The 15,037-nt window shown below is 46.3% G+C and overlaps 5 protein-coding genes across 5 annotated transcripts; 3 read left to right on the top strand and 2 right to left on the bottom strand.

Annotated features, from left to right (window-relative positions):
• Nucleotides 1–243: 243 nt before the first annotated feature.
• On the bottom strand, nucleotides 244–2,304 carry ABOM_008280 (magnesium transporter CorA family protein; the record flags this gene model as incomplete). The annotated part of the gene is made up of 2 exons (XM_022535409.1): nucleotides 244–823; nucleotides 923–2,304. The coding sequence occupies 2 exons, from the start codon at nucleotides 2,302–2,304 to the stop codon at nucleotides 244–246; spliced, it is 1,962 nt and encodes a 653-aa protein (XP_022386150.1).
• Nucleotides 2,305–4,318: 2,014 nt separating this feature from the next.
• ABOM_008279 (homoserine kinase) lies at nucleotides 4,319–5,575 on the top strand (the record flags this gene model as incomplete). The annotated part of the gene is made up of 3 exons (XM_022535408.1): nucleotides 4,319–4,742; nucleotides 4,868–5,166; nucleotides 5,234–5,575. The coding sequence occupies 3 exons, from the start codon at nucleotides 4,319–4,321 to the stop codon at nucleotides 5,573–5,575; spliced, it is 1,065 nt and encodes a 354-aa protein (XP_022386153.1).
• A 1,285-nt stretch (nucleotides 5,576–6,860) lies between these two features.
• Nucleotides 6,861–7,340, bottom strand: ABOM_008278 (SCF ubiquitin ligase complex subunit HRT1; the record flags this gene model as incomplete). The annotated part of the gene is made up of 3 exons (XM_022535407.1): nucleotides 6,861–6,959; nucleotides 7,022–7,092; nucleotides 7,148–7,340. 3 exons carry the CDS (start codon nucleotides 7,338–7,340, stop codon nucleotides 6,861–6,863), a joined length of 363 nt encoding a protein of 120 aa, XP_022386135.1.
• An 896-nt stretch (nucleotides 7,341–8,236) lies between these two features.
• Nucleotides 8,237–9,610, top strand: ABOM_008277 (uncharacterized protein; the record flags this gene model as incomplete). The annotated part of the gene is made up of 1 exon (XM_022535406.1): nucleotides 8,237–9,610. One exon carries the CDS (start codon nucleotides 8,237–8,239, stop codon nucleotides 9,608–9,610), a length of 1,374 nt encoding a protein of 457 aa, XP_022386173.1.
• Nucleotides 9,611–12,780: 3,170 nt separating this feature from the next.
• On the top strand, nucleotides 12,781–14,328 carry ABOM_008276 (SMI1/KNR4 family protein; the record flags this gene model as incomplete). The annotated part of the gene is made up of 1 exon (XM_022535405.1): nucleotides 12,781–14,328. The coding sequence occupies one exon, from the start codon at nucleotides 12,781–12,783 to the stop codon at nucleotides 14,326–14,328; it is 1,548 nt and encodes a 515-aa protein (XP_022386172.1).
• Nucleotides 14,329–15,037: the final 709 nt, after the last annotated feature.

Raw genomic sequence — 15,037 nt, 5'->3', positions numbered from 1 at the left:
TTCTGGCTTCCCGTATGTATGGAGGCCTTCTTCTGCCTCCGGACTTCGAGTGGCTGGACTGCGCCACATCAGCCAGCCAGCCACAGCAGCCACCTTCGGGGTTCCCGAGAAGCTAAGGAGATTTTTATATTATTCCCAAGAATTTGTCATGGGTATGTAATGAATTTAGAAATCTATATACGCATGTGAATACTATTTTTGACAGCCCACAAGATTCTGACTAGGCAAAGCCAAACTTAAACCTTATACAAGCTTATAGCAGCGAGCAGCAATGCCGCTAATAATGACTACCGCCGCGATAACGCCGACGATGCCAAAAAACCACGCAAGACCTTCCTGGCCTTGACCAGGAACCGTGACGTTCATGCCGAACAGACCACAAATAAGGTTCATAGGAACTAACATGGTGGCAATGAGGGTCACCTTGCTGAGGATCTTGTTGACGTGGTTTCCCAACACTAGGTTTGTGACGTTCAGCTGCGCAAGATAGTTGGTGTGTGATCTGCTGAGCATCTTCTCGAAATGGGCCAAGTTAGACATCATGGTCACTACGTGATCCTGGATATCTCCTAGGTAAAGGCCAATGTCACCACGCGGCGTTACTGAATACTGCTCGTTGCAGCGTTTAGAGAAACCTCGAATAACATCCGCCTTGCCACCCAAAAGACGCATTAAGCTCATGACCTTTTTGCGTAAGCCACCAATTCGTGGCAAAAATGACTCGAAATCGTCCATACGTGCAATAAAGACGAGATCTTCAATCGCCTCAGACTCGACCTCAATTTCGCGGATTACAGGGCCAAAACTATCCACAATATCGTCACTGCGCCATACATTAGGATTTCACATACAGGTAGCTAGATGGCCATAGGTAACATGCATGGGCTTAATAGGAAGGAAAGGCGGACAAGGGTGTGCTTACATCATGGCATAGCAAATCCAGTCACTACTAAGTGACACATAGTCACGGAGCTTTCCGATTCTTCTCCGGACATTCGAAGCATGGGGATTCTCGGTAAAAGAGAACGATAAAACACCATCGCGGAAGACAATCATGTAGAAGTTAACGGGCTCCATGAAACGCTCGCTTGTCTTATCCATCTGGTAAAACGTCCGGAAGCACACAAAATAGTATTGCTTGAATAGCTCAACTTTCTCTCGAGCCTCCTGGGTTAATATATCTTCTGTTGTCAGTGGGTGAATTGAAAAGGCTCTCGAAAGAGCACCAACTTCGGCTTCAGTGGGATTCAAAACATCGAGCCACCAGACACCTCCTTCCGGGCCAAGTTGGAAGAGGTCTCGAAAGGTATCCCCAGGAAGAACCAAGTCGCCCAGTTCTGCAGCATGTACAGTACTCTGTGACTCGGACGAGAAAAAGCCGAACCGAGTCGGCTCATTCTCATTCTTGAGATTGTCGACTATTTCTTTTTCGTTGACAGCATCCGTGAAGACTTTCTCGCTGTCTTTTAAGTCGAGTCCGGTAAAGTCATCCGATGAGTGCTTCGCGTCATGGACTTCAGAATTCTGAGCATGTGGGCGAAGATCGTAAAAAACACGAGACTTCTTGCTCTGAGAGCTAAGACTGTGCTTACGCCGCATTGTAACAGGCTTTGTCTTCTGATTAAGGGCCACAAACTCCTCCAATTCTTCATAGTCAATCACCGGAATTCTGCCCAGTTGTTCAAAGGGGGGGACGCATGTATCCTCAGGTGAATCCAATTGGATATCGCCTGGTTGAGGTCTAATGGCACTTGAATTACTGAAGGTTGGGCGGCGAGGATGCGTGCCACCAGACACCGTACGCTGTAGGATAGCTTCCAAGTCTGGCGCTGCATGGCTCTCCAGAGTGTTGGCACGCTCCCGGCGTCGTGGGTCTGCAAAAGCTTCGACCGAATTGGGCGGAGAAGTTGATCTAGCTGAAATTGACGAATCCCTAGACATGTTTGCAATATCTTGATGCGTACGGCTGAATGTACGAGCCTGGCGGATATTTCCGGTTGGATCAAGGGAGAAGCGTCGTCCCAAACCATTGACGTCCTGGTCATCGTCTGCTATTGCTTGCTCAAAGTCCCGGGAAAATGGCCCCGCTTCTCGAAGAGCATCCTGAACTTGGAGCAGGTCTGAACGCTGTGGCGTCTCCATATTCAAATTCTGCGGTGTGGTATTCTGCCGACTAAGCGTCATATCGGGAGTAGCTTCGATACGGGGTGGATCCAATTGAAACCGATGGTCATCCAGTTCAGGCACCGGCGTACTGAACCTGCTTAAAAACATGTACTTTTCCGACTTGGGTGATTCGGACATTTTTTGTGACGCTGGTCGTCAACTAGAGTATACACCAGGCTTACCGATTCAAAGCGTGGCAGTCTGCGGAGATAGCAAAGGCGTATTCGCGCTAAATTCCTCAACTATTATCAATGCCTTCCAATAAGGCGAAGGCAAATGTACAAATCCCAGGGGCAATTGTTCCTCCGTCCATCAGCCAGACCCCTCGCAAGGGCCTGGCATTACCGACGCGCGTCCGTGTGCCAGCTTCAAACTCGCTGGAAGAGACCGGTTATGGGGGTCTGGTGTCGCCCCCGCAGAAGACCCTGAACTTGGGGCCTAGAAGAGGGTGGAGGAAAGAGGACTGATAGTAGTGAATGCCCGCCAACTTGACTGAGTGGTGCGAAGAGGAGCGCTGCCGCTCCAGAGTTGCAGGGAAGTGGTGAGTTGACGGGGTATACTCTTAGCAAGAGTCCTTCAATTCACCGCAAGACTTTCTATCAATGAATTTGACACCCCCAGAGACTCCAGGACGATTGCAGATTTTGAAAGAGGAGTCTATACACCAACAACAATAATAATAATAATAAGATAAGATAATAAGATAATTAAAAAAAAGAAAAAGAAAAAAAAAACCGAGGTCCAAAGAAAGAGATCCAAATGTAGGAAACTAGGAAACTTTTAAGATCTGATGTTCTGGAATTTGGTGCAGATAGGCTGATGTGTTCAGAGATGAGTGGCGGGGATCGTCACCAGCTCGAAGATGGAGACCAAACTCTGATGTCGCAAATGGTATGTTGTTCCCACAAAAAGATATACACGGATACTGACGGGAGGCCCAACAACAATGTGTCAGGCGATAGATGACAGATCACGCGTACAATGAAGAAACAAGAAAAGAGATGTGAAAGTGGAAAAGAGGATGAAAACCAGTAGTTGGTCACCTACAGAGGTGAGTCGAGATGAGTTGTATCAGAAACGACAGCGGAAAGGGAACTTGCCGTCTTTAAAAAGAAAACTGAAGCGTAAAGAGAGGGCGAGAAAAAAAAAAAAGAAAAAAGAAGGGGCGGCGGGTAGAAATTTCCGCTTGGGGGTAAAAGTCCAGGCCACCGCACTACAAGTAGGTACCGTCTCTTACTGGGGCGCATCGGCCACCGTCCGCCGGGATTATCTACGACGTACTAAGTTTGAAGTGAAGGTCATTTGGGGTATGGTTACAAATACAATCCCAAGGTATCATTTAGTGCTCTTTAATGAAGATGGCGTCGTCAACTAGTAACAAATATAATTGGGAAATTCAGATATTGTTATCTAATGGGACTTATATCGTCATTTATTGTAATAGATTTTACAAGCGATTTTGATTAATAGCGGCTCCATCTTTAGGCAGCACCTGTACCCTGTGCTGAATGAAGTCTCGATATTGAAATGAGCATTTCCAGCGTGTGCGTCTTGAAGATTATTTGTTTAGGGGTTTGAAATAAGGGTAGATATCATTTGATTGGTGTACCGTTGTCCTGCATGACGTGCAGCTCATGGGATGGATCGTTGGGTGTTGAATATCGGTCAGCTCTGATTGGAATCTACTGTGTTGGTTAGGATACATAATCTAGATCTAGTCCGAAGGGGTATAGTTGTATAGCTTGGCTTTAGTTATGCCCAACGAGTGTAATCGACAGCCCCGAGCCTTACGGAGGACCTCCTTCTACTGTCCCGAAATCGGCGAATAAATAATTTTTTCCTTGGGGCATGCCAAGAACGCGATTGAAAGAGTCATACTCCCCACCAGTGGCAGATATCATTCCAATTACATACATATTTAAATACTCAGAAAAGAACAGTGCTTTGAATCGGGTTGACATAACATATTAACCCATTTCTTCATTTTGTTGTATAAATCTTTTACGGTTGATTGAATTGAGTGTGCAAACCCTTCGTCCAGCCAAGTGGGGGAAAGGAAAAGAGAAAAGAACAGCACGGAACAGAAATAAGTGAGTGGGAGAGTAAGACAGAAAGAGAGAGAGAGATCCTTCACACAAATATTTTTCCCACCATGACTTCTTCCTCATTTGTTATCAAAACGCCCTGTTCATCTGCCAACATTGGTCCTGGATTTGATGTGATCGGTCTGGCATTGTCGCTCCACCTTGAACTTCATGTCACTATTGATTCCGCAAAAGCCTCACAACCTCCTCTGAATTGTGTCGTCACGTATGATGATCAAAGCAACAGCACGGAGGAGATCAGTCTGGATCCGGAGGTGAACCTGATCACCCGTGTAGCTCTGTATGTACTTCGGTGCCATGATCAGAGAGCGTTCCCCGCGGAGACCCATGTCCATATTGTAAATCCTATTCCTCTGGGTCGGGGTCTCGGTTCGTCTGGTACTGCAGTGGTGGCGGGTGTGATGTTGGGCAACGAAGTAGGCCGCCTTGGTTTGAGCAAGGAACGGCTACTAGATTATTGCTTAATGATCGGTAAGTTTGGCCTTTAACTGAGTAGATGATCCCTTGTGACGGTCTTGCAAGCCGACCCCTCCATATGAAAATTGGATCGTCTTATTGCCGTTAGCTCCTCGACTGATTGACTTACTCCTCAACAGAGCGGCACCCGGACAATGTCGCTGCTTCTCTCTTTGGAGGCTTCGTCGGAACTTACTTGAACGAACTCAAGCCTGAGGATATAGCCCGCATAGAAATTCCACTGAGTGAAGTTTTACCCGCCCCGGCCGGGGGTATCGATACTGGCATACGGCCTCCGGAGCCTCCACTTGGTATCGGCCACTATAGGAAGTTTCAGTGGGCTAAGGAAATTAAGGCCATTGCAATCATCCCAGATTTTGTGGTGCCAACCGCCAACGCGCGATGTGTCCTACCCACTGCCTATTCAAGAGCAGATGTTGTAAGCTCTTTCTTCCCATTTGGTCGGACAATAGACAAGCTCCTAAGAACTAACGTATCCTCCATAGGTGTTCAACTTGCAGCGCGCTGCCTTACTCCCTGCAGCATTGGGCACGTCTCCTCCCGATCCAGACATGATCTATCTAGCCATGCAAGACAAGGTTCATCAGCCGTACCGGAAGACCCTTATCCCAGGTCTAACGGAAATACTCAAATCCATGAACCCGAGCACGCAGCCAGGTCTGCTTGGAATATGCCTATCGGGAGCAGGGCCAACAATATTAGCTTTGGCTACTGATAGGTTCACTGAGATCGCAGAACGGATCATTGCTAACTTTGCTTCCAATAATATAACCTGCCAATGGAAGCTCCTTGAACCTGCCCAGGATGGGGCTACAGTCCATTATTAACACCATTGCCTATCTTTCATCAAATGTGCTCCCTACATAGGGATAATTAGCGGTGAAAAATAAAATAATCCGTTACTTTAACCATGTCTACGTTCTAAAATGGGATTCCTTCAAAGTGGTTCTTTCGTCCGCCGTGTTGGTAAGGGGTGGGTGAAGTTAGCATATTTTAACAAAATTTATAAGTAGGGTTCTTAGAGAAGTATAAAGTGAAGTTGAGGCTGCGCCGTTTTTGCCCTTGACCTTTTTTTTCTCTTTTATTATAACCTTACCCTTTTACTTTTAGTAGTTTCTCGCTTTCACTTTCTAATTCCTCTCACTAAAACATTCTGCCCGGCCCCATTGAAATGCACCAAATTGGTCATGCCAGTTTGACACCTTGGCCAAGGCGGTAAAGGCCGAATTGGTTAATCTCCGCCTACTCCATGAGCACGTTACGGCTCTTTACCAAGGGATTCCAACAGTCACCTTCAACATTCATAGTTATTATTTGCCTTGGTGTTTGCCCTTTTTCTATTTTTACCTCTATCCTTTTCTCTAGGGGACAAAGGAAAGAAAGAAAGAAAGACAACCAAAACACTTCCCAGACACTCTTTCGCTATGGATGATTTTCTTGCATCTGTCCAGAATATCTTCGAAGGCCAGATAGTATGTTTGTCACTACCACCAATCATTTGTATAAGATGGTAACCAGACAATTTTACATGGATAGGACTTTCACGGCCAGCGCATAGCTGAAATATTGTCTACGGCTCTATTAATTATATCTGGGGTAAAGTGCTAGTCCATTTCTGATCTTTCTATCGCCAAATATAGTCTGCATTGATAGTTGGTTTGATTCGCTTACGCTCGTCGTGTCAAGGTTGTTGCTTTCTTCGCCGGATATATCTGCCGGGACATACATCTCACACTCTGGGTCAGCTTGGCAGGTACACTGGTAACCGCACTGGCTGTCATCCCTCCTTGGCCTATATACAATAAGAACCCTGAGAAATGGCTTGTTTCGTTAGCAGGAAATGCCGGTGGCGCACGGATCATGGTAGATGGAACTAAAGGGGCATGAAGTACAAGCATGATACAGGAGAGATCGACCCAGAAGGTATTGAGTCGAACTATTTATCTCTACACAACCAAGGAGCCGCATTTATCATCATAGTAACCACCACAAAGGTGTGAAAATCAAACCCGAACGCCATCCAGACCATTTGTTGCCCGTCTCTTGCTTATAAAAATTTATGGCACCATGTAGGTGGCTTCAGCAATCAGAAGATCCTCTATAGAACTGCGTTTACCGACCATACTTCTGAAATTCCCAGTCTCGGTTATCCAAGGGACAGACCTGGCGAGTTTTCAGCCAACGGGATATGCAGTGGAAATGAAACGCGTGCTAAAGGAAAACAGTTGGGTTAATCTTAAGTTTGTCAAGAAGCTTGGAATATCTGGACGCACGTTGCAAATCCCCCAGGCAACTGTACACTCCTCGGTCGTAGATGAGCCTTGGTTTGCTTGACACTCGATACCTAAAACTCTTATGCTTAGTTTTAACTTCTGCTGTGGCAAAGGACAGGGTCATACACAAGTCCATGATATGATTCCGGCAAATGGCACAATTATCGACAACGATATCCCACGCCCAAAGGGCCACCGCATTCCATTTCTTGACTTCGAACTTCTTTTTGCCATCACTCGCACCTTCGGAAGCCTTAGATACTCCCTTTCCCTTGGCCGAAGTACCAGCAGAAGCTTCTTTCATCTCCACATCCGCCATTTTAAATATCTGACTGATTGCCCTAGCTTCCTTGGCCTGTCTATTGTGACAGAACTGCTGTAAGTGCCTAACAGCTCAGAGCAGGAATGCCTGGAGGGCACGGATGTATGCCGATTACGTAGTAGAGAAATGACTTGCGATAGCCAGATGTTGCGGTGAAGACGGCTAGGTGACGTATGTAAGTTGATAGATTCTGAAGGCTAAGTGATATAAATATTCTTCTTTAAGGCTTGATACGCACCTTGTATAGTGTTTGAGAAAAGAAAATAACAGATGAGCGAAAGTAAGTTGGTCCTTTGAAGTCCTCCTTCCACACAGTACACCTGGGCTTTTTGTTTTGTTTGCACCTTGGTTGGGCAGAGCGAGGTTGAGGCGTTGCACTCTCGCCGCCTTAGCCGTTAGTCATAACCGATCCCCGCCTTCAATGCCCCAGCCGCCCTCCCAATGTCCATTTTCAACTACCTCATCACATCACAACATCGAAGTCCTGGGATAATGCCCCTCTGCTTTTCTTCCACTCTCTCTATTATTTGCCTGTCTAGAAACAAGCATGCCTAGGAGTTTTGGCATCCTTCTTTCGTTGTTTATTATTTGATTCCAGTAATAGACGCATTCGCGCCTCTTGAACCGATTTGTTATCATTCAAATACAAATTAGGCTCTTACAGTGCTATCGGCGCTCCATGACTGATCTTATTGTCCTTATCCACAACCGGCGTTAACGTGATCAGAACAGACTGCTGGGCAGTACTGCAGCCTATTCGACCCTATATATTTTGCGCTGTCAACTATTATCATTTTCTTCTTCCTCTTTTCCTTTTTCCTTTTGAGAATACAACATTTCCTTTCCCTCTTGCAAGCTTCTCTGACTACCTATCTTTAAGCCAACCAGTCACAATGTCGAATCTATCGCCGACTCCAACACCAAAAGGCCCTCGGAACAACCGGCGCAACCCAAAACGAAATGCGACGCCGACTACACAAAGGGCTACTCTGTTAACGACTCCTCCCTCATCGCCTCCGAGGAACATGAGCCCAGGAGGAACAGCTACTGATTCCTCTGCCAATCTATCTAAGAAGAAAAGTGGCCGATCTACCAAGAAGCCACGAGATCTATCTAAGGTTTCACCGGCGCAAAGAACCGGTCACCGCCGCACATCTTCATATTCTAACAATATCACCACGCCTCAGTTAAAAGACAGCCCTCACTATGCCGGCCCGACGTTCCATGCCTCCCCAGCTCCCTCTTCCCTTCCAATCCCAAGCTTTTTCTCGAAGTCGATACCGGATCCCGATCTTGCCCCGGCAATAGAAGCAGATGGCGATAAATACGAAACTGGGCCAGAATATGAGGCGACGCCTTCAAAGCTGAGGCCACGCCCACAGTTCCAAACCGAAGAACCGCAGCCAACACCCTTGGATTTCCTTTTTAAAGCTGCAGTTGAAGCTAGAAATTCTCAGCCACAGTGTAGTCCCGAGGCAAGCATTAGGATTCGCTCCCCACACACGGATTCCAGGACTCTGCCGCAACGCAAACCCAATGGCTCTACAGAAGGGTTATTGCCGTTGGGCGACTATCTGGCCCCCCACAAGTCGCAGATAGGACCCTCATTTGCTGCATCTTACAAAGATCGCATGGATGCATTGCGATCCGCCAGTTTTCCCTCTCACTCTGTGGTAGAACTTGATGAGGAGCAACGAAGAGCCAAAACCGAGGCCCTGAAGGATTTGTTACTCAACCCACGTCCCCAGAGGCCCTCGTATGTGTCAAAATCATCCTCTATTCAAACCAACGGTGTCAACGAGCAGTCTACCCCCACTGGCAGTGTGCCTTATTTTGCGACTGCACCCAGGACAGCCTCTGGCCCCTCAGTAGCTCTTTATAGCAACGTGCTGCCCGGGCAGAATCAATCAACGGTCGGGAACGGATGGCAGTCGTCATTTTCCAATTCATGCACTATCAACTCTCAGCTCTCGCAGGGTCAAACCTCGGCTTCCAAGAAAGGGGCTCTTTCATCAATCCCAGGGAACATGGTAAACGTCTCAGGAGAAACATATTCTTCTCCAGTGTACAATCAGACTAAATTCGCCATCGATCCCGTTCAGAGTCCAAATTATCCGCCAGTTCACCAGTCACCTACGTTGCGAGTCTCAAACACGTCCACCAAGGCCCTCGACACTAAGAAAATGGAAGACGATCTGCGGAGAATTCTGAAGCTTGATGTGAACCCAGGCCTATCGTCTAGCGGTATTCAGAGTTCATATGCGTAATATCATATCCCTTCTTTTGCTTTCGTCGTTTACGCTTTCTGGCATTCTGCATTGCATTTGTGCGTAGCAATCGATGCTCCGTTTTTCAAGTTTCATTTCCATGCTGAATGACATCATGTCATGAACCCTGAGGTTCTTTCATCTAGTCTAATGTTTTCGGTAGCAGTCTCTCATCGTCTATGACCAAGATTCTCAGTGTTCTTTCCGCGGTTCACGCTAGTCGTGGTCATTGTTATAATTGATAGGTTGATGGGTTTATTGGTCCTTCAGCGGGCCGTCTTTATACCCTTCATTTGTATCGAACGCGGAGTCCGGTTGCCTTTATCAGTGCTCTTTCTCGGAGTGTGTTTGCTTGGGATATTGTTGGATGACTGATCAGGGACCCCTGATGTCACTCGTTTAGCTGTCGGTGCCAACTTTAATCTCTTTTTCTTTCTTTCCCCCTGATAGCTTTTTTATGCTTTTCATCTGATGCCACACCTGTCTCTTATCACATTTACAATGTCTAGTCCAGGGATGACTTTCTCATGGTTTAAGCTTTCTTCGTCCATTTTATTGTTTGGTTTTCCTTTTCCCTGATCTTACGTTCAATACCTCAGTCTCCGTGTCTATATGACACCTCTACTCTCGTTCTGAATACCTATGCATTCGTTACCACGAAACTATCCGAACTACTGGTTTATCTTGCTCTTTAGATCATCGAATGACACGCTTTATGCTAGCCTCGAACATTAAAAAATGGGTAGGAACCTCATGAAGGCATTGTAGTCACTGCAAATCCACTTGCAGTGTGGGCTTGGAGATAGTCTTACACACTGACACCCACCAGCAATTATGTGTATTCAGAGATGTACCAGGTAGAGATTATCAGAATCCAGGAAAGGGACAGGTGACAGTCCAGAACTCGAATACAAGGTCAACTGCAAAACGGGTCAAACTGTGCAGAGTAGCGCCGGAGACTAGGCACCACCGGTCGTCCCCACTCTGTACGGCAAGTTACGACCTCAAAACTAAGGATTTCATTACCTTCGTGGAGGTTTGTTTGGACAGTTACTCAGGTTTATCCCACAATATACATAGTTATTCTTGGGACAAAGAACTGGTAACATGCGGTGACAAAGTGCCCTGACTGCGCTTCTGCACCTTGAATGACATACTGCAGGCAAAACTGTTGCCACAGTCAATTCACTGGGGTAAATATTCCTTTACTCGTATGGCATTGTAAAAGAATCGTTAAATTGGTATTTAACTAGAACGCCACCGCTTCAAGTACACCTAGTACTAGATCTCCATTGCACTGTATGTAGATCCACTGTTGGCTTTTCGAGCCGTCAAATTTGTAACTTGTGGCGACGATACTGTATGATTATACCACCGTACACAGTAGTACTATACCTATACTAAAGGTACGCGCCATACATAAGAATAGGTGGCACAGACCTTTAACTCAAGATATCTGTAATTATTAGAATAGTACATAAATCTACAGAGTACTCTATATGGCAGTATGAATCTGCAAGTCTCTTGACAGGAGATATTCCTAGTATTCCCTGAATTCCAAGAGCAATCACGAATGGAACTATAGAAACTTGCAGGTTCTACAATAGGAAATGTAGAATGCAGTGTATATAGAAACTATTAAACACTTTTCCTTTATAATCAATAAAACCACAAAATCTAACACACACGCGCGCGCATAGAGAGAGAAAGAGAGGAGAACATATATCTGGGTGTGAGGAAGAGTGAGAGAAAGGGCAAACCGATAAACTCAATGAAATCAAGTGATTCCAGATTCTGCAAGACCACTGTGACAATAATCAGTGAGTATTCTTCTGTACTTAGCTTATATACAGCCCAATGGATTGGATCTGTCCTGTTATGACCGGGCAAGATGGAATAGTTCATGTTAATGAAAAAGAATATAGAGAAGTCCATGTGCTGGAAGGTTATACAGAATATAGTATAGTACAATGTATATTGCACAGGTGAATAACTTGTTACACTACAGAATACTACGATAGTATTTTAGCACATTTATTTGGCCCCTGGACTCCTTCCCAAACTGTGCCCTTCCTGACCATTTATGAGAGAGTAGAAGGCTTCAAAGCCACTGCACAGTGGCAGAATGGTATATATATGTGGTAGAGTCTGCTACGTACATACAGACAGATATACTGTACAGTAGGTATCGAGATCAAGCATTGTAAAATAAGGTGCACCAGACCTAAACAATACCTACTGTGTGCATTGTATATACACATAATACATGTGTACTTTAGTATAATGATGTACTGTACGTATGTATGTACATACGTACATTGTTATACCTGTCAGGTATGTACAAAGGTACATACATACATACTTCGGATATTAATTTTTTCGATTTCATAAATTACCGTACTACCGTATGTTATGGAAACGCTCCATCCCTGGTTCCGGGCTCCTTCCAGGGGTCGAGGAACGAATCGTGGATGCCATCGTCGCGCCAACCCACTAACAACACTAACCAAGAGGATCTCCCCCAAGGAAAAGAGGAACAAGAGAAGGACGAATAAGTATAAGAGGGAGAAGCAGAAACAAAAACAGCCCGGACGTGAACAAGAAATACCACCATTAATAGTCTGTTCTTCAGGATAGTTGAGAGTTGAGAGCGGTCATTGCCCATTATCACAATCCCATCTCTCCCTTGGATAGAATCTCCCTCCCTCCCTCTCTGTTTTTTTTTACGCCCTTCTTCTCTTTTTCTCTAAAAACACACTTTTTCTCTGGCCTTCGAACCAGCACCCCCCATACGACATTCCGAACTTCCCTCACTATCCTTCCACCTGGTTATCTACTCCTACTTTCGGCCCTCGTACCCTCTGCTGGAAACATTCAACATTCAACATTGTCTCCCTTTCCTCCTGTTCCCGTCCCTTCCCTTCCACTCCTGGCCACGAACTCCACAATTATCCAATGACCAGTGTTTGGTACTCATAAAAACTCGGGAGGAGTAGATTCTTTTTGAGATCAGTCTGCCCTCATTTTACTAAAGTTTTCATCATGGCGAATCCGTGAGTATCTCTTTCGATCGCAGAGAGACCTGGCCCCCCTCCCCCGGGCCCAGGGTGAATGCCCGCCTCTAACTCGACAACAGAATTACTTCGGCATGGCGTTCCTTTTGGCATACAATGACTTCTTATGATCGGCATGCATCCCACGACTCTCCTTATCGAACAGGTAAACATGTTCCTCTCAGCCAGAGTCGCCATGAGCCTCTTACATCGATTGCAACAAGCGCCATTGAGTCGCGACCTGACCTGACGGAGACCTACGAGGATGACCAGCCCAAAGGCGCAACGACATCTAACGGTTGGACCGGCTCCCCTACTGGAATTGGCTCCCCTACTCGTCCTTACTCGCCCGGCATGCGATCGCTCTCCTCCCAGAAGCGACGCTCGACCGACCCCGGAGTGGATGGGGCGGCAGAGATCCAAATGCAAAGTTTCCATGATGGCGCGCCGCCACCCCCCCCAGTCACTCATTCATGGAGAAAGATCGAGCGATGGCTAGAGAATAACTACGAGGAGCTTTACGACAATCTTTGCGAAGGTTGTACTCAGAATGATATCAATGAGTTGGAGCATGACTTGGACTGTAGCCTACCGTTGGAGGTTCGGGAATCTTTGATGGCTCATGACGGACAGGAGCGTCCGGGCTTGCCCACCGGTGTGGTTTTTGGATGTATGCTTCTGGACTGCGAAGAGATAGTCCAGGAATGGAAGAACTGGCGAACTGTCAATGATGAATTCCTCAGCTCATCCGGCATTATCAATATTTCTCCCAAAGCTGCAGCAGGCTCTTCTTCGGCTGCCCCTCCAGCTCCTACTACAGGGTCAAATCCGTTGTGGAGACAGGATCTTCTCGAGCGACAAGACTCCCAGCCCTCCGGTGCCGTTCAGAAAGCGTATGCCCATCCTGCTTGGATTCCTATGGCTCGTGACTGGGGTGGAAATTGTATTGCAATCGATCTTGCACCGGGACCTGCAGGGAAGTGGGGCCAAGTCATTATATTCGGTCGGGATTATGACTGCAAATACGTTATCGCCCGGTCTTGGGCCTCTTTCCTAGCAGTTGTGGCCGATGACCTCTGCAGCGGCAAGGTTTCTGTGGATGAAGAGACGAATGAACTCAAACTATTGGAATTCAAGGCCCAGAATGTTGAGCCTCCCTACATGGAAATTCTACGCTGGCGTACAGATCAGAAGTTTGGTCGGAGGCCACCACGTCGCAAGGGCCCTAACGGTCTTGGATTGAATACCGGTAGTAAGTCTGGAAAGGAGTCCCCTTATGGGAGCCCAACCCCTAGTGAAGAACGTGGGAGATCGCCTCACCGCTTTCCCAATCGCGGATCTACTCAAAGTCCCAAGACGCAGTTTGGTATATCCAGCCCTCTTGCTCGCGTCACGGAAGAGGCTCCAAGTCCTGTACACACAAATGCGGATAGCGACCTGTCAGAGGACGTCATAAAAAGTGATGATACAAAGAAAGCACAAAGCGAAGATCTGATGGAAGTGTCGACACATGTGGGTAAAGAGGCCGAAGGTGTTGTTGGCAAAGGTGTTGAGCAAAAACAGCCGGAGACTGAGAAGATGCAAAAGCAGGAGCCGACCCATGGATCTCCTGGCACTGCCTTGGACGCGGAGATCTTGGGCGAAATGAGAAACGTGGCTATCTAAGCCTGATTCGATATCTTTCATTAACGTCTTTTTTCATGCTTCCTTTTATCCCCATCATGAACACCCGGATAAGCAATATGTTCTCCTTTTTCGTCCTGCTCAAACTGCCAAACGCCAATGTCGAACTGATGAATGTTTTGTGGAGACCGTGCTGAGAGCCTTGTATAAATCCTAACTCTAATATTCTGTGGTTCTTGTGACATTCTTCTACGTTATAGAAGCGTCTTACTTTTTTCTTCGCTTGGTATGGTCTCTCGCGATTTGTTCCACTCGTACTACCTGTAACTTTAGCTCGATATTCATTCAGTATAAGTTTTCTTTTTCCTTTTCTTTCCTTTTCTTTTCTTTTCTTTTTTTTTTTTTGCCCTATACTTTTCAAGGAAATAGACACGTGTGATCCGATAAATTGTACTTTGCATTGATAGTAGGGTCATCGTTCAAGGCTTGGCCAGGTTTTTCAGCAACCTTAGAAAAACAGCGTTAGTTCACAACAGGTTTAGTTCTCTGGCATCAGCCACAGCAACTGAAAATGCTATGCAATCTGTTCATTTCCATACTTGCAAGCAAGCAAGCTCATACCTATGCGACTACAGTGATTATTATACCCGTTCCATTCGAAATGTGGTTTCCAATACTTAGTGGAAGGCTGTCTAAGTGGTCAAGGGCTGGGAGAACGTGAAACCTACAGCACCTCGTTTCAATTTCAGGA

The sequence above is a fragment of the Aspergillus bombycis genome, assembly GCF_001792695.1.
Source record: "Aspergillus bombycis strain NRRL26010 chromosome Unknown contig00089, whole genome shotgun sequence".
In the NCBI taxonomy this organism is placed as follows: domain Eukaryota; kingdom Fungi; phylum Ascomycota; class Eurotiomycetes; order Eurotiales; family Aspergillaceae; genus Aspergillus; species Aspergillus bombycis.
Note: the sequence above shows the minus strand (reverse complement) of the source record. Positions and strands in the feature narration are given on the sequence as shown.